The sequence below is a fragment of the Leucoraja erinacea genome, chromosome 11 (assembly GCF_028641065.1).
Source record: "Leucoraja erinacea ecotype New England chromosome 11, Leri_hhj_1, whole genome shotgun sequence".
Lineage (NCBI taxonomy): Eukaryota > Metazoa > Chordata > Chondrichthyes > Rajiformes > Rajidae > Leucoraja > Leucoraja erinaceus.
Window position 1 is genome coordinate 13,301,203 of NC_073387.1, and position 19,148 is coordinate 13,320,350.

A 19,148-nucleotide genomic window follows, 5' to 3' on the forward strand; every position below is an offset into this window, starting at 1 on the left:
AAGAGGGCTCTGCCGGAGCCAGCTGCCTGCCCCTTTTCCGGGGTTACATCCACGCACGGGTGGTGTTAGAGAAGGACTATGCGCTGTCCAAGGGCAGCCTGGGGGAGTTCCGGGACCACTGGGCACCGCAAGGGGTTGAATGTATCCTTGACAAGGATTGTAACATAGTTGTATAGTAATTTAATTAGTATATTTGTTTGTCTTGTATTGGACAAACTGCGGGTTCTGTTTTGTTTTATTGTATTGTAAATAATATTTTTAATAATTGAATAAATATTTTGATAAAAATTATATTTAAAAAAAAGATGCTGCTTGACCCATTGAGTTCCTCCAACACCTTGTGTTCTATTCGCCGGTAGGTTTTGCTATCAATGTTTGTGAATTGTGGAGGTTGCTCTATTCACTTTAGTTGTTCTACGATGTTTGCTCTACATACTTTGGTCTTTGCACCATCATGGTCTAGTTTACTTAGAATAGTTGAAAATGTATTATATATTTTTGTTATCTAATGTGCCTGTAAAACGGCAGCAAGTAAGAATTTCAATGTTCCTGTTCATATCCGGGCATATGACAAATAATCATTATTGCATTCTCTTGCAAAGCTTTCCGTGCTCCCACCACACAAAACAGCAGTCGTGATGAGACAGTGAAGAGTTTAAATCCTGATCCGTTTTTCTTTGCTGAACCATCTGTAGTAGGATTCAAGGTTGACCACGACTTTGCCTGTTTCAAAATGGTGATTTTAAATAGAATCTGTGTTGGTACAATGGCGCAGGGCACCACAGTGGCACACCTCATAGAACTGCCACCTCACAGTGGCAATGCCAGAGACCAGGGTTCAATCCTCACCTCGGGTGCTGTCTGTGTGGAGTTTCCACACCCCCCCCTGTGACCACGTGGGTTTCCACCCACATTCCAAAGATGTGTGGGTTTGAAGGTTACTTACCCTCTATAAGTCGCCCCTAGTGTGTGGGGAATGGGGGTGAAAATGTGATAACATCAGAGCTGCCAAGTAGCACGGATTTCCCGTATTTTGTACGGAAATGCGATAAGAATACTGATGTACGATTTTGTGTTGTTAAATACAGAGTTCAGCTCAGTCTGAAGAAGGGTCTCGACCAGAAACGTCACCCATTCCTTCTCTCCAGAGTCACTGCCTGTCCCGTTCCAGGTTTAAACAGCACGCTGTCAGTTTAACGCGTGGGAATTGAAACAAAGAGCTGTGCGCTGTGGGTTTCCAAATATAGCGCTACCGGATGGAGCGCTATGGGCTTTACACATAGCCCTATGGGCTTTACACATAGCCCTATGGGCTTTACACATAGCCCTATGGGCTTTACACATAGCCCTATGGCCACAACACTATGGGTCACAGACTGTTCAGGAAAATTCTCATATACCAATGAGTCTTTGGAATTCTCTTTGAGCCTTTGATTGTTTTTCAGGCAGTGGTAGAATGCTGGATAAGGCTAGTGGTGAAAGGTTACCAATGGGATTGCAGTTACATTGGGATTGGCCTTGATTTTACAGAACGGTGGGTGGGCTCAAGGGGGAGAGAGGGAGGGCTGGAGAGAGGGAGGGGATGGAGAAGGGAGAAGGAGAGAGGGAGAGGGAGGGAGAGGAAGGGAGGGAATAAGAGAGGGAGGGAGAAAAAAGGAACGAGGAGAGAGGGAGGAAGAGAGAGGGTGGGAGGGAGAGAGAGAGAGAGGGAGGGAGGGAGAGAAAGAGGGAGAGGGAGGGAGAGAGGGATGGAGAGAGGGATGGAGGAAGGGAGAGAAGGGGAGGGAGTTAGGGAGGGAGAGGGAGGCTTCCAAAATGGCTTCTACATCATCATCTGGTGCTAAAAGCAGGAGGCAGCCGTTCAAACAGCAAAGAGATGGCAATGAATGCACTTTCAAGTAAGGTGCGTGGAAGACATGTCAATTGGTAACAGAGTTATGCATCCTTGTAGTCTTACATGGGTATGACCGCACATTAAAAAAAAAAATTTCAGCAAAATGGCACTGCATAAAAATACTGATTTCCTCAGCAAAATAATGATTTTCAGGTACTAGAATATTGAAAGCTCTGACAAAAGTTGGCAGCTCTGTAACATAGAACCAATGTGAATGGGTGATAGATGGTTGGCGTGGACTCGATGGGCAGTTGGCATGTTTCCATGCTGTATTTTTCAATCTTTCAATCAATCGATCAATTCAAGTGTTTCATCTCCATGAAAGCCCCTAACAGTTGCTTGCTTTCAATTTCCAGATGCGACGAGGATTTGGATGAATGTCTGAAGCACCCTTGCAAGCACAATGGGAGCTGTGAGAACATGCATGGTTCCTTTAACTGCAGCTGCGTGCCTGGATACACCGGCACTTTGTGTGAGACTTGGGTGAAGGAACTCTTGCGCAGTTCTCCACTGCTGATCAGCAAGTACGAAATCATTGAGATAGCAATGGCCATCCTGGCAGTCTGCATCTTAGTCGCTCTGTTTGTCATCTTCCGTAAGTTCAAGTGCGGCAAGAAGAAGCAGCCCATGCTGAGTGTCCTCGGCAGCAACGAGCTCTCCAAGAGCGAATCCGTCAAGATCCCTCCTTGCTGCGAGTCACATTCATCAGCTCTCATCCCGCTCAATATCCTCAAGGGCTCCACTTACGACTTAAACAAAGATCCCTACCGAGGATTCGGATGCCAGGTACAGCCAGAGCTCAACTCCTTCACACCGTCCCACTGCAAGGGCAGGCCGACGGTGGTGTGCAGTGTGGCACCCAACCTCCCCCCACCTCCTTCATCCAACTCAGACAACGAGTCCATCCCCAAAACCACCTGGGAGTGCGAGTATGAAGGTAAGAGCATTCAGTTCCTCCTTTGTGTTCTTTCTATTGGGAACAAATTATATGTTTAATAATCTCTGATTTAATTTTATCAGGCCAGTGAATTGAGCCAGTGTGCTATGAAATTTGATTTTTCTAATTTCACACAACCCCTGCATTCCCTCTCTTCCCCCCCTCCCCCACCCTAGTCGTCCTACTAGTTCCACTATTCGCATCAACGTACCCCTTTGTTATAACCTCTTCCATGGGCCATTATGGGCTTCACCTTTATTGGTCATCTGTTGCAGCCCTTATTTGTTCTGACTTTTTCTTACTTCCAGTTCCTACCCCTCCATTTTCAGTCTGAAGAAGGGTCCTGACCCAAAATGTCACCCATCCATTTTCTCCAGAGATGGTGCCTGGCCTACTGACTTACTTCAGCACTTTGTGTCTGTCTGCAGTATAAGCCAGCATCTGCAGTTCCTTTCTAACCAAATGATCTGAGTAGATCAGGACAATTCCAGCATTGATGCCATGTATATACTGAATTACCTAAATGCGCAGCTTGCAATAGATCAGCATAATGGCTTTAATACCCCAATTGGTATTGAGTGGGTTTAAATGGGTCATTTCTAAGCCAATAATGTAGCATTTCCTAAAAGGACACAAAGTACTGGAGTAATTCAACAGTTCAGGCATCATCACTGGAGAATATGGATAGGTGACCTTTTTGGGTCAAGACCCTCGACAGACTGATTGTGTGTGGTGGGGGGTGGGAGAGGAAAACTGGAAAAGGGGAGAGGCAGGACAAAACATGGCAGGTAATAGGCAGAGGGGGATTGATTGATAAGCAGGCAATCTGAAGAAGGGTCTCGACCCGAAACGTCCCCCATTCCTTCTCTCCAGAAATACTGCCCATCCCACTGAGTTACTCCAGCTTTTTGTGTCTATCTTTGGTTGGAACAAAAGCCAGAGATAAGAACAGAAGGTGTGAGAGCACTTCCTTCCTGGAGCAACATTAATTCATGGATTGTAATTGATCATGAAGGAAGCATCTCACCAGTTTCTTAAGATGCCATGGAGATGCCATTAGGTGTGGTCTTGCTAACATAAGCATTTCCTGAAAATAAGTATTAATAAAAGCATGAAAGGGAACCATGTGCTTGAAGGTGTCAAATTCTTGCTTTGTTTGCTCATAAGGCAATCTAATAGGATGGATCAATCTGTATAATGTCAGAATTTAAATGGTGCACCATTCCTTTGCTCAAGTTCAAATAAAGCTCAAATAAAATAGTTCGCCAAATCCAACTTTTTTGAAGCAAATTCAACTTTTTTAAGTCTGTATCGTGTCCTAGAATGGCATTCCTGGGAGGCCTTTAAGGCTTCTGGTCAACCTGTCCCAACCTGTAGAAAATGTTCCCAAAGCAGCATTGAATTGTAGCCAGATTCAATGTCACTGATCTCTGCAAGTGAAGGAAAATCTATCAACAGTCAAGAGAGTCAAGAGTGTTTTATTGTCCTATGTCCCAGGTAGAACAATGACATTCTTACTTGCTGCAGCACAACAGAATCTGTAAACATAGTACACTGTAAACAATCTGATTAATGAGAGAGAAACACAAAGTCCAGTGTGTATATACACATACTCACAAATACACACACACATATCTATATATATACATACATATACACACACACACACACATACGCACACACAAAAAACACACAATAGTAGTGCAATAATAGTCTATTGTAGTTCAGAGCTTATTTGAGGTTGTAGTTTTTAATAGCCTAATGGCTGTAGGGAAGAAGCTGTTTCTGAATCTTACAGTTTTCAGGCTCCTGTACCTTCTTCCCGATGGCAGGAGTGAAATGAGATTGTGGCCAGGGTGGTGTGGGTCTCTGATGATGCTGGCTGCCTTTTTGAGGCAGCGACTCCGGTAAATCCCTTTGATGGTGGGGAGGTCAGATGGACTTGCAGTGTCCACAATTAGCTTTTGATCCGGAGGATAATGGGATTAATTTTCACCCTTGCGACCCAAAATGTATCCTGTTGGACATATTACTTACTCCATTGGTTTGGAGCTGATTGATATTCACTACTTCCAACACCAGTATTCAGACAGCACGATGCACCATTTGATAAATTCACCAGTGTTTCTCACCCAAGCTACTTTGACAGCAGCTCCAAATTTCTCAAGAAAGATAAGGATGAAAGATACATAATAATACCAGCACCTGCATGTGAAGGCACCCTGAATTTACAGTATATCACCCTTCATAGTGGTGATGGGTTCAAATCCTAAAATTCCCACCAGGCATATAAAATTATGAGAGATATCGATAGAGTAGAAAGTCAGAACCCTTTTCCAAGGGTGGAAAGGTCAAAGACTAGAAGCTGTAGCTTTAAAGGGAGAGGTAAAAAGATTAAAGAAAATGTGTGATGCTATTTTTTTTTTGCAGAGTGGTGAGGGTCTGGAACGCGCTGCCAGGGGTGGTGGTGGAGAAATATACGATAGGGGCATTTAAGAGGCTTTTAGATCTGGATATTGATCACATGTAGGCAGAGGACATTAGTTTTACTTGGCATCATGTTTGATACGAACATTGTTGGCTGTTCTGCACTGTTCTATGTTATTCTAAGAGGTTTGTGGAAGGACCTATACCAGAAGGACTGCTGGGGTTCATGATTACCTTCCCAAGAGTCATAGAGGAAATGCAGTGTCGAGTTATGCTTGTAATAAGGCTCGTACGACGACGTAAACAGAGTATACCTTTAATCTGTACAATAACAGCAGCAACTGCAACAGCCTCGTGTAAGCCCAGGCCTCTCTCTCTCCCTGCCCACACCCTGCTTTCCAGACACAACCGGTTACTGGAGCCTGGCTTCTGGCACACAGGGTCCTAGTGCCCCTCTGCTCAGCCTTACTCTATTATTGCATAATACCACATCTCCCTTTCTTTGAGAACAAAGGGTGGACTACCTTTGTCTCTGCAGGTCTTAAGGGGTTTATTCTGCCCTTTTGCTGGAAGACCTGTCCCTGATCTAAGCATGCAAAATAGAAATAAAATAACTTACACGTTACCATACTGTGAACTATTCTTTCAGGTTTCAGGTAAATGTAACAGGTTTACAGAACATTTTCACATCACATTTCACTCTCTCTTTTTCTTTATTGTAGAAAACAGATCAATAAATCACAAATCAAGTCTCTTCGGCTTTCTAACCTCTCTCCCACACCTTGTCCGCACAGTCTCTGTGGTGGGGCCCTCTCCGCTGGGTGATGCTGTCACTGGTGGAGCTGGGTCTGGTGGAGCTGGCTCTGGTGGAGCTGGCTCTTCTCCCACCGGTGGCTCATCCGCGTCGACTACCTCACTGTTGGTCTGCAGCGGCACCAAGTGCTGCCGGTTCCTCCTCAGTGTGCCCTGAGGCACCTGGACGATATAAGAGCGAGGTGCATTGTGTGTAGATAGCACTTTGCCCTGGACTCGTGCATCGGTGATCCACACATCCTCCCCAGGTATTAGTGGCTCCAGAGTTCTCGCTCCGTGCCTCTTGTCAAAGGATCTTGCGTCGTTCCACCCTCTTCTCCCTTTCTTTGGCCCCCAGCGCATTGTAGTCAGGCAAAACTGGATTCAGCAGGGTTGGAAGGGCAGGAACTGTAGTGCGTAGGCGGCGCCCCATCAACAGCTCGGCCGGGCTATAGCCGTTCTGTAGAGGGGTTGCTCTGTAGGCCAGCAATGCAAGATATGGGTCTGACGCCTTTGTTAGCAGGTTTTTCACGGTTTGTACAGCGCGTTCCGCCTCCCCATTGCTCTGAGGAAACCTGGGGCTGCTCGTGATGTGCATAAAGCCATACTCTGCTGCAAAGGATTTAAAGTGGCTACCTGAGAACTAGGGCCCATTGTCACTTTTAAGAAATTCACAAATTCCATGACGAGCAAATATGGATTTCAGGTGCACCACCACATCTGTGGACCTTGTGGGTGATAGCAGCGCAACTTCCACATATCTTGAGAAATAATCTACGACTAATAGATAAGTCTTGTTTTTCAGCGTGAATAGGTCAGCTCCCAAGGTTTGCCAAGGCCTGTCTGGCATCTCCGTTGGCATCAGCGGCTCTTTGACGTTCCTTCGCTCTTGGATGCAGGTTCTACATTTCAGCACCATGTCATTCAGCTGGCTGCTGAGTCCTGGCCACCATAGCATCTGTTTGGCCTGGCCCCTGCACTTTGTCACCCCCAGGTGTCCTTCGTGTAGTCTCTGCAGCACATCACCTTGTAAGGCTGATGGGATGACGAGCCTCGTGCCCTGCAGCAGCAGCCCATCGTGCACAGTCAGCACTGCTCTACCAGCCCAGTAATGTCTCAGCACTCCCTGCAGTTGGCTTTTGTCGGGCCAGCCGTCTGTGCAGTACTCCATCAGTGCAGAGCATGTGCTGTCTGCCTGCAGGTGCTCACGTAGGCTGCTCAGATAATCTCCACTGACAGGAATGTTGCTGATGACAGAGTCTACATAGATGTTGGTGTCCTCTGATTCCAAGGTGATGCCGTCAACCCTGCACACAAGCTGAAGCCTTTCTATGGCAGGTCTTCCCAACAGTGCCAGTGGGAGGTCTTTTACTACATAAATGTCCTCTATGGCTGTCTTGTTGCCTCTGCGCAGTGTTTCTCTGGCTACGCCCAGGACAGAGAGTGCATTGCCCCCTGGCCCAACCAATGGGCGTGTCGACACTGCCAGGCTCTTCACATCATGCCCCCCTGTAATGTCATGGTACACCTCCGCTGGCATGGCGGTGACATCAGCACCAGTATCTATTTTAAAGCACACTTTTTTTTGTCTCACTTGTAGCTGCACCGTCCACGGGTCTTTTCCAGCATCCACGGATCCCAGGAAAAAGCTCTCTTCTTCCTCTGTAGTGACAGCATTGAGAGATTTTGCACTGTTTCTGCACACTTTGCCATAATGTCCCTTTTTGCCACAGTTTGTGACACACAGCATCTTTAGCAGGGCATTCCAATTTTCCATGCGAGGTCATTTTTCCACATCTATTACAGGCCTTTGAACCTGGCTGAGGCCGTGTATTAAGTCTATTTTTGCCTGGTGTTTGTGCTTGTGACTGAAGCTTTGAGGGAAATTTGGGTTTTCTTTAGCTTTTAGCATGCACAGCTTCAACATTTGAGCACTTGCTAGCATCGCTATTTTCTCATCTTAAGTCAAACCGCTGTCGTCTAACTTCTTCAGACTGCCTTGTCTTTGTTATAGCAGTTTCAAGGGTTAGGTCTCTGTCTAGCTGTAGCTTTTCGGACAATGAGACGTTTCTCAGCCCAACCACTAACCTGTCGCGGATCAGCTCGTTCTGTAACTGTCCATAGTTGCAGTGTTCGGCTAATCCGTATAGAGCAGTGATGAAGGAATCCACCATTTCTCCTGGCAGTTGCACACGCTGATTGAACTTGGCTCTTTCATAGATAACATTCTTTTTAGGCACAAAAAATGCATCAAAGCCTGCCTTGACATCCGTGTACACCCTCCTCGCATCTGCAGTTAGCGTTAGCCCCTTTAGCACATCTTCTGCTTCATCGCTCATGCAATACACTAGCGTGATCACCTGGTTTTCTGCCGACGTCGCGTTTAAATTGCTTGCAAGCCTGAAGCGGTCGAATCTCCTGATCCAACGCTCCCATTCTTGAGGCTTGGTAAAATCGAATGGCTCTGGAGCTTGTATTGTGAACGTAGCAGTTGGTGTAGGTTGCGCCATATCTGCCAGCTCGTCTCCTATTTCCCGCCAAAACGATACACCGTCCTCTTCTTCTTTATTTATTTTCTTGCTTACAAGTCTCCCAGTTCTGGCACCATGTCGAGTTATGCTTGTAATAAGGCTCGTACGACGACGTAAACAGAGTATACCTTTAATCTGTACAATAACAGCAGCAACTGCAACAGCCTCGTGTAAGCCCAGGCCTCTCTCTAACTGCCTACACCCTGGGTTCCAGACACAACCGGTTACTGGAGCCTGGCTTCTGGCACACAGGGTCCTAGTGCCCCTCTGCTCAGCCTTACTCTATTATTGCATAATACCACATGCAGTCCTGCCATTAAAACTGCTTCTTCAATCTAAAACAAATTCATAGCCATCCTCTTTCTGCAGATATAGAAGTTTGTTTTCTTGCTGTCAGAGTTACGTAATGACTAGAACTCTGCTTATCATCTATTGGGTGAGATAAATAAGGGATATTTTATTCAGAAAAAATATCTCTTCCAGGAGGATAAAGTAGATTGGAAAGGTTTGCATTTATATAAATCTTTTGAAACATCCCAAAGCTCTTACCAGCCAAACAAACTACTTTAAAAATACAACCATCAGACTAATGTAGGGTAGACACAAAAAGCTGGAGTAACTCAATGGGACAGGCAGTATCTCTGGAGAGAAGGAATGGGTGACGTTTTGGGTCGAGACCCTTCTTCAGACCTTGCAGTCTAATGTAGGAAACATATTGAATCCCATACTGAAAAAGGATACTGTATCTTCTCTTGTAATCCTTGTTCATTAGGCAGATAAAAGACTGGCACGTGACTGCTAAGTCAGTCTCTCCTTTTCAAGCAGAGCCTTAGGTCGAGAACGATTTGCTTCTGTTAGTACTGAGACGGCTGGTGAGGCCAGAAGCCTAACTTTGGGGCCTCCCTAATGTGTATGACACAGCAGCTCGATAAATGCTGGAGCCATGGGGCACTTGCAACAACATGAATATTTTTTGACAATTCCTTTAATTGTTTCTCCGCCATTATTACACTCCCAGCGGCACTGCCGTCTCAGTGTTAGCTGCCTGGCAGGTCAGGTCCTGTTGCCGAGTCAGAACCTCCCTTCATCAATTGTTTGAATGGAAAAGCCTTATCTAAAGCAAAGGAACAAGAAAAAATAAAGTGGAAACAAAATTGTAAAGAAAGAATCACAGATTGAATATTAAACAAACTATTTAAGGCAGAAAATAAATCGGACGTTATAGTAGGGTATTAAATTATATAAACATTCTAGAAATTGAACAAAAAAAATAACCAGTAGCAAAATGTTCTGAAGAGGGATACAAGGAACTGCAGATGCTGGTTTAAATCGAAGGTAGACACAAAATGCTGGAATAACTGAGCGGGTGAGACAGCATCTCTGGAGAGAAGGAATGGGCGATGTTTCGAGTCGAGACCCTTCAAGGGTCTGTCATCCTATTACCGGCCAGATTTTGTCCTACTCCTCCTTTCTTTCAGCTTTCTTCTCCCCCCCTCCCCCCCCCCCCACAATCAGTCAGAAGAAGGTTCCCGACCCAAAATGTCACCTAACCATTCTTTCCAGCGATGCCGCCTGACCTTCTGAGTTGCTCCAGCATTTGCTTTCTTTTATTGTTCTTAGGAAGTGATTTGGTTACAAATGTAGAACAGTGCAGATGTGGTTCATGATTCCCACAAGGCACAACAGAGTCGTTAAGTTTGTTGGAAGGCTCTATAAGAGACGTTATTAATGGGCCTGTCAGTTCTGAATTGTAAAAGGCAATGCGGTCCAATTCGGCATAACCAGTCTGTCAGAGTAGCCCACCCCCCTACCATTTGCTTATGGACACCAGGGACAACAGTGGATCACTGGCCCACCATGTCTGTGGGCAAGTCATTCAGCACAAACTAGGCTCTAGACCTTTTCCATCCACTATAGATGGAATGGATAGATTGACTTCTGAGGAAAGATTGGTAAGGTTGAGTTTGTAACCACTGGAATTTGAAAGAGTAAGGAGTGACTAAGAATGAAATACATAAGATCTTCATGTATCTTAATTTGGTGGACGTGGAGAGGATGTTCCCTCCTAGAGGAGAACCTAGAACTAAGGGTCTCTGCTTAGAAATAAGGGGGTTGCTCATCAAAACAGAGATAAGATAAATGGAGACACAAGGAACTGCAGATTCTAACGTCTTGCATTGAACACAAAGTGCTGGAGTAACTCAACAGATCAGGCAGCATCTGTCGGTAACATGGATAGATGCCGTTTTAGGTCAGGACCCTCTTCGGACACAAGAAATTTGAACACAAAGACTGAACTGCCAACAATTCGAACTATTTTGTATAGATTATTGCAACAGAAGAATGCTGGAAACAATTAAGGCCAGCGTAGGATTTATAGCAATTTGTAACAGGTTGATATTCATCAGCACTAGGAGATGGTTCAGATGTGGAACTGAAGTGAATGCAGCACTTTTTGGCCTGTGGGGAACAATTGAGTCACTTTGAGTTCTCTACTTTAAACATTGTGAATAATAAGTATGTAAATAGGATTATAAGAGGAATAGATTGGGTAAATGTGCAAAGTCCTTTACCCAGAGTAGGGGAATCAGGAACCAGACAACATAGGCTTAAGTGAAGGAGGAAAGATTTGATAGGAATCCGAGGGGCAACCTTTTTACGCAAAGGATGATGGGTGTATGGAATGTGCTGCCAGAGGAAGAGGTTGAGGCAGGGACTATCACAATGTTGACAAAACATTTGTACAGGTACATAGACAGGATGGGTTTAGAATGATATGGGCCAAATACAGGCAGATGGGCTCGTGTTGATGGGGCGTGTTGGTCGGCGTGGGCAAGTCGGGCCAAAGAGACTGTTTTCATACAATATAATACAATTTTATTTGTCATGCTGTATGACTGTGACTTTATCACTCTATAACTCAAGGCTGGAGTAAATAGATTTTTAGATGATGGAATAATGGGGGAACAAAACAGGAATATTGAGTTAAGGCCAACACGCAGAGTTATACAGCGTGGAAACAAGTCCTTTCAACCGGCAAGTCCATGCCACCCACTAAGCATCTATTTATACTAATGCTACACCGATCCCATTCTATTCTTCCCACATTTCCCTCAACTCCTAGGGGCGGCATAGTGGCACAGCTGGTAGAACTGCTGCTTCAAAGAGCCAGAGACACAGATTTGATCAGGTGCTGTCTGTGTGGAGATTGCACGTTCTCCCTGTGACCGCGTGGGTTTCCTCCGGGTGCTCCGGTTTTCTCCCACATTTCAGGAGGACCTGCTGGACCAAGTGGCCAGCTTCCATGTTGTACATTTCAATCAAGTCAATCCAACTCCACCCAAATTCTGCTGGTCATCTTCACATTAGAACAATTTACAGAGGCAAATTGATCCAAGACGGCGCCCAAGCCAGGAGACACTCTGTGTGCTGCTCACAGAAGTGGATCCGCAACCATTTAATAAATTGATCCTTGGGATATGGAGAGAAGGGAGGTGCGGGGTGTTTGGAGGGAGGAAGAAATCAGAGCACCAAAAAGACATGGTCCCAGAGAGAACCTGGATCTCTGGAACTGTGAGGAGTAGCCTTCTATTCTGTGCCACTGTGCCACCCCAGAAGTGGCAGAGGCAGATACAATTATGACATTTTAAAGGCATAAGTTCCCCTCCTAACCCCATTCTCCTACCTTCTCCCCATAATCCCTGACACCCCTACTAATCAATGCTTGGAAAGGTACATGGATAGGAATAGTTTTGAGGAATGTGGGCATGGGGAGGCAAGTGGGACTAGCCCGGTCAGGCAAACTGGTCGGCATGGATGAGTAGGGCCGAAGGACCTGTGTCTGTGCGGTATCTTCTATAAACCAAAGATCCTATAGCAAGCAAGATAGATCATTCGACGAAAAAGACATAGTACGGTCATGGGGCAGATTCATGGGTAATTTTTGGCCCCATTTCCGTAACCGGCTTCCGCCTCCGCACCAAAGATCGCATAGGATACTAGTGCGGAGACGGAAGCCGGTTACGGAAACATCCTCGCAAAAATAAAATTTATTTGGGAAAAATCTTCTCCTCATTTTCAGAATTATAATTTATTAACGCAAGCTGTTCCCCCGCAATGCTGATTACACTGCGAGTCCGGTCGGGTCAGGTCGGGTTACTGAAATGAATGAAAAAAAGGCTCATGTTCCGCCCCGTTGCGTACTACACGTCAGCCCTTTGCATTTAGAAGGAGTGGTCTATCTTGCTTGCTATAGGATCTTTGCTATAAACCTTCATCTTATTGCACTGAGGTACTGTATGGTCTGTTTTTACTTCCGACTTGAGTAGGACAAATTGCTCCATTAAAGAGCTATCACAGACACAATAGACCGAATGCTTCTTTTTTGTCCTCCAGCAGTTTGTTGTTTGCTTCAGATTCCAGCATCTGCAGTCTCTTGTGTCTCTTTCTTTCTGTGCTTCATATTGGGCTGATTCTGCAAATGAAGGAATGCAAATACATACACAGGAGATATAATGAGCCGTAAAGTGGTTGGGTGGAGAAGCAACACAAGCAACAATGACATTAGACAATAGGACGCACAGTGAAAGAAATCACATTAACAAAAGAAACACGTGGTAACGTGTGAATGGATAGAACAGGCTTTGTTATGTTGGAGAGGGTGAACATAAACCCCGGAATCGTGCAGTCGGATTTAGTGGTTCAGGAGTATAGGAGAGAAAGTGAAATTAGCAGTAGAGGATCTCAGCAACTCAACAGATGTGCATTGAGCTGATGAAGTTTGTCCTCTGGGAAATGGGTCAGCAACACACAAAACTGGTCAGAAGTGGAAGCCCGTGCAGTCAAAGGGAGAATGTGCAAACTCCACATGGGGAGCATCTGTGGTCAGGATCGAACTCGGGTCTCCATCGCTGTGAGGCAGCAGTTGTCTGCGAGAACAAAGTTGTTCTACGATACGATGTGATAGAATACGATAGAACTTTATTTATCTCAGATCAATTTCCCTCCTGGGATAAATTCTATCATATCACATCGTATCGTATCATATCGTAGAACAACTTTGTTCTCGCAGAGAACTGCTGCCTCACAGCGACGGAGACCTGGGTTCAATCCTGACTTCCGGTGTCGCCCTAGTGGAGTTTGCACGTTCTCCCTGTGACAGCATGGGTTTCTTCCGGTGCTCCAGTTTTCTGCCACATCCCAAAGACGTGCCGGTTTGTAGGATATAGTGGGATAATATAGAACTAGTGTGAACAGAAGATAGATGGGCGGCGCGGTCTCAGTGGGCCGAAGGGCCTGTTTCCACGCTGTATCTCAATGACTATTCTGGTGGTGGCCCGGTGAGGTTGACTTGGGCTCGTGCTGCTTGGAAAATGCAGGGATGTGGGGGGTTCATGCTGTATCTCTGGGGATTGTAACAGATTGGTGACACCATTGTATTGTAACGCCAGATCTATTGGTGTTTTGGGTTTCAAGATCTGGATGACTGTTTTTATGGGCGTTGGTCTGCCGCGGTGCTTGGGGTTGGGGTGCTGAGGTCTCCCTGTCTCTCATTCTTTCTCGCTCCCTTTCTCTCGCTTTCTCTCTCCGTCCCTTTCTTTCTCCCTCCATCCCTCGCTCTCTCTCCCTCTGTCTCTCTCTCTTTCTCTCTCTCCCTCTCCCTCCCTCCCTCTCTCACTCGCGTGCTCCCTCTCCCGCTCCCCATTTCATCTCTCTCTTGCTCTCACCCTCTCGCCTTGGGATTCCCGGTATCATTTGGCGTTTTGTGGGGACGGCTGCATCTGCTGTTCCTTCCTGTTGGGGGGGGTGGACCTGGCCTGGGGCGGCTCCTGGTCCGTTCCCTCCGCGGGTGCCGCCCGACCCACTGAGTTCCACCAATTCGAACAGACTGTGGTCTGAAATGAAAGTGCAAAGTGCTGCAGAAACTCAGCAAGTCAAGCAGCATCCGTGGAAAGAGACACATTCACTGTTTTGGGTCTCTTTAGAGCTTCTTTGCTGCAACTGGAAAAGAGAATACTAGCTAATTTTAAATAGAAGGTGGGGAGTGGGGGTAATGTTTAGAACATTGAAAATATCTATGATAGAACAATCGGAAATGGCTTAAAAGGGGCAGATATCAGGATATTAAGCATCTTGATCTGTGTACTGAGTTGCTAACAGTAAGGGTGTAGGACCAGCCTATCTGCCAGACCTATCTCAGTAGAATAATGTACACTGAGCCAATATGAGTGTATAAAGGATATACAAGGAATTACAGTTCTGACAAAAAAAGAGACAATGTGCTGGAGAAAAAGCGGTCCAGGCAGCATCCCTGGAGAACATGGATAGGCGACGTTTCGGGTCGGGACCCTTCCTCAGGCTGAGTTATATGTGGATACACGAGAAGGGGGTTTTGTAGGCATATGATTGGGGGGAAAAAAGAGATGAGAAGGTGTGAGATAAGGATAGAAGAAGTGCAAATTGTGAAGCCAGAGGAAGGAATCTAGGGGAAGGGGAGTGTGGATGGACAAAAATGTCAACATGGACATACTGGGCTGGTGGATCTGTTTATGTTGGTACACTGAAAAACGATGTAACAACATGCAAAAGGCTGCATATGGTGTGGACACAATGACGAGAAGATGTTGGAATCTTTGTAGGACACAAAGTTCTGGAGAATCTCAGCAGATTAGGCAGCATCTCTGCAGGACATAGATAGGTGACATTTTGGGATGAGGCCTTTCTTCAGAGGCTGTGGTTTCTTTTGGAAATGCCTGGTGATTATTTGTGTGGAGGTATAATAAGCACATTATAATTTATTTTTCACTTTTGTTTGATATTTCAGTCTACCACGGTGACCCTCCAGTCTGGGCTCCTCAGCCCCAGCTCTCAAGAACACAGGAATGCCCATGTTATGAAGAAATGGAGGAGGATCACCCACGGCCGGTGGGCAGCGAGCGCTTTGACTCGTTCGATGGTTTCCCCTTCCCGCTGGACCACCACCCCAAATGGAGCAAGCGAACACCGCTGCCTCCACAGTACAATGACCAAAGGCTGGAGGACTATCCCGATGGCAACCCGATGCCTTTACTGCCGTCCCGCTGCCAGAACGAGTACACGGCCATCAGCTACTACCCGGCAGAGCTGCTGAAGGCCCAGGCACCGGGCATGGTCCTGCAGCCTGGCTACCAGAAGGTTCACGTCCGTCTCAGTGTCGCCCAGCCCTCCTACGCAGAGTGCGGGCCCATGCACGCGCAGGGCATGACTCCTCACCTGGTAGTCCCCACTTGTTACGAAGACTCTGATCTAATGGAGAGTGACTATGGCAGCTGTGAAGAGGTGATGTTTTAATGAGGGAATTTCTTCACTGCTCATTTATCATGCACTATGACTTTATAAAAATCCGAAAGGAAGGCCATCATAACAAACATATTGAGGGAATGGGTGATTTGTCATCATCTGAACAACTGGGCTGCCTATTCGAGTCTTGGCCTGTGGTCACACCAGTGGCACAACGGCAGACAGGTTCTGAGGTTACAGCACTGAGGTGACATTGTATGGAGGTTAACCGACTGAGAAACATCCCTCCGAAGACTGGCAAGAAACAAACACAATGTTATAACTTTTCAGATTGCAATCTTCGCGAGATGGTGAAATTCCAGTTTTTTGTAGTCCTATACAAATATAATCTCCCCCCTCCCCAGCCACAAAAGTATTGAAATAATAGGAGTGTGGACAATATTCTGGATACTGTCTCTTTGCTCATGGATATTTGCACCAGGTATGCTATTAATGGGTATGCACGTATTAAAATAACAAGAAAGCCAATTTAATACTTGTTATGTTTGACTGTCACAATTTGAATTCAGCATGTTTTTTTTGTGGGATTGAGGTGTGATAATGTTTATCATGGTGCATCAAGCTCCTTTGTTACTCTACATGGGAACTGACACTCCAATCACTGCCAGAGTTCACAATCTTCACTCTGAATCTACCTGACCAGGGAATAAACCTTGCTTTCAATATTAAATTGGGAAATAAATTATTCCATTCCCCAAGAAATTATTCCATTCATTTTTTACTCCTGCAGTTCACAAATTGAAACATTATTTAGTCAACATGGCATTATTACAGGCAAGCTGTAAATATTGCTTTAGAGACAAGCTTCCCACTGAAAGCACAAAGATGTGATAAGGCAGATGTATTTGTGTCATAAGGTCATGTGATAAGCAACACGAGTAGAATTAGGCCATTCGGCCCATCAAGTCTACTCCGCCATTCAATCATGGTTGATCTATCTCTGCCTCCTAACACCATTCTCCTGTTTTCTCCCCATAACCTCTGACAACTCTACTAATCAATGTCCTATATACATTTTAATCAATTGACTACTGAGCATGTTATCTAAATGTGTGGGAACATTTTCTAAGTTATGGTTGATGTAAAAAGAAGAAAAAATATTATCATGAAGAATTCACCTCCGAGCAGGAGTTCAGGGGCATGTTTCTGCGTGCAGAAGCTTGTGAGAGTTGGTAATGGTGGAACTGAATCTGAGAGAAAACGCACCAGCAGAATGCTGCCTCACAGATCAGAGACCCGGGTTCAACCCTGTCCTCGGCTGCTGCCTGTATAGTCAGCATGGGTTTCTGTGGGATTGCTTGGGTTTCGACCATGTGCTTCGGTTTCCTCCCACAACTCAAAGTAATGTGGGCTTGTAGGTTAATTTGGCCTCTGTAATCATCACCCCAAGTGTGTATGGAGTGGATGTCGAAGTGGGAAGTAGTGTGAATGGGTGATCAATGGACGGCATTGTCTCAGTGGGCCGAAGGTCCTGCTTCCAAGCTGTATCTTTCAATCAATCAATCAATCAATCAATCAAATGAGTTGAAATGAGCTTGCTGAAGCCAAATCATCTCCCCTATAATAGAATAAGCTTATCATTCGAAATCTAGAAAGTTTCTAATATATAGCAAAGATTATTAAATTAAAATCCAGTAACTTCTCCCTTGCCTGAGGGAGAGCAACATCTGCACATTCCTAGAAACATGATTAGTCAGCATTCAGCCTTGGATTAGTATCTTGATTGGAGTATTTAGGCCTCCCCCTCACCGGTATCCACCTATCACTTGCAAGGCTGTGTCATGCCCCCCACCTCTTTTCCAGCTTACCTCTCCGCTCCCCATCACAATCAGTATGAAGAAGGATCCCAACCCATCCATGCTCTCCAGAGATGCAGCCTGACCTGCTGAGTTACTCCAGTACTCTGTGTCTTTTCCAGTAATATAAACTCTGGCTCAGTTAGTGTAATTTTCACATCTGAAGCAGAAGGTTCTTGGTTCACATCCCAGCTCAAGGACTTGAGTATAACATTTCAGGGTGACTTCATTGTGATATTGAGCTGCTTTCACAGTGACTGCACTTCTTAGCTGGGTGTCATTTGGAATATTCTGAATGGAACATAAAAGGCACAAAATAAAGCAAGTTTTCATTTCAGTTATCATTACCTGCAAGGCGACATAACAAATGGTGCTAAACCACTATGATTCTCATATCTAATGGTAATGCAGAGTGATCAACCTCCCAGAATGAACCAAGTTACTGGTCAAGGTAAACACTAGCGTGATGCAGTGATTCATTGTTCAATGAATTTAACTCCCGGAGATCGAAGTGCAGCACATGTCCATTGTTGCTGGTATAGTTGTGCTGACATGTTGTGCTTCCTCAATCATTTTTGTGAAATGTGAGTATATTGCCCAGAAATTCATCCCCATTCATCAGGAGTGTTACATATAATGTAAAATCACAACAATGTGTTGAACCATGTCCCCAAAGGCCGGCAACACACTGACACCATTGTCTAACATATTTAGCGCAACCAAACGAGGAATGAATTTCCAAGCATGTTTTATTTGTGAGGCCAGTGTACATTGTTCATATTGTTTCTCCGTATGTACAGAAAGTGTTTTTCTTTTAAATTTGTAATACATTCAATAAAATGTGGTTTTATTTTGATTACAGATCTTTAAATTCTTGTTTTTATTCAGTTTCTCTTTAAAATTAGTAACTCAACACCAGAAAATCTTTTGTTTATGCAAAAATAAAGTGAGGAGATAAAAGTGAGGTGGCAGTCAGCAGGACATTAGGAAGGACAAGTTGTGATACTTGCACCTTTACTTGTGGTACTTGCACTTTCACTGTGTGCTTGTTTTTCTGTCGCTGCAATATTATTCTGCACTGTTTCAAGACAGTCAAGACAGGAAGGGTCCCAACTCGAAACGCCACCTATCCATGTTCTCCAGAGATGCTGCCAGACCTGTTGAGTTACTCCAGTACTTTGTGTTAAGAATCAAGAGGATTTATTTGTCACTTGTACGAAATGGAACAATGAAATTCTTACTTGCAACAGCACAACAGGTTTGTAAACACAGTACTCAATATATAACATAAACAAACAACTATCTAGAGCATAACTAAATAACGCCCAATGTCCCTAGTGCAACCAAAGACAGTTCATATTTCAGAATTTATTGGAGTTTTAATGTTCAGTAACCTGATGAGGTTGAGAAGAAGCTGCTCCTGAACCTGGACA

The 19,148-nt window shown here is 45.1% G+C and overlaps 1 protein-coding gene across 1 annotated transcript in view; it reads left to right on the forward strand.

Moving 5' to 3' along the window:
• fat2 (FAT atypical cadherin 2) overlaps positions 1 to 18,575 on the forward strand; it is a 172,840-nt gene extending 154,265 nt beyond the window's left edge. The window contains exons 23-24 of the mRNA XM_055642663.1: positions 2,251 to 2,831; positions 15,405 to 18,575. Coding sequence (XP_055498638.1) covers positions 2,251 to 2,831; positions 15,405 to 15,910 — 1,087 coding nt within the window. The 3' untranslated portion in view covers positions 15,911 to 18,575. The remainder of the gene's footprint in view (positions 1 to 2,250; positions 2,832 to 15,404) is intronic.
• Positions 18,576 to 19,148: the final 573 nt, after the last annotated feature.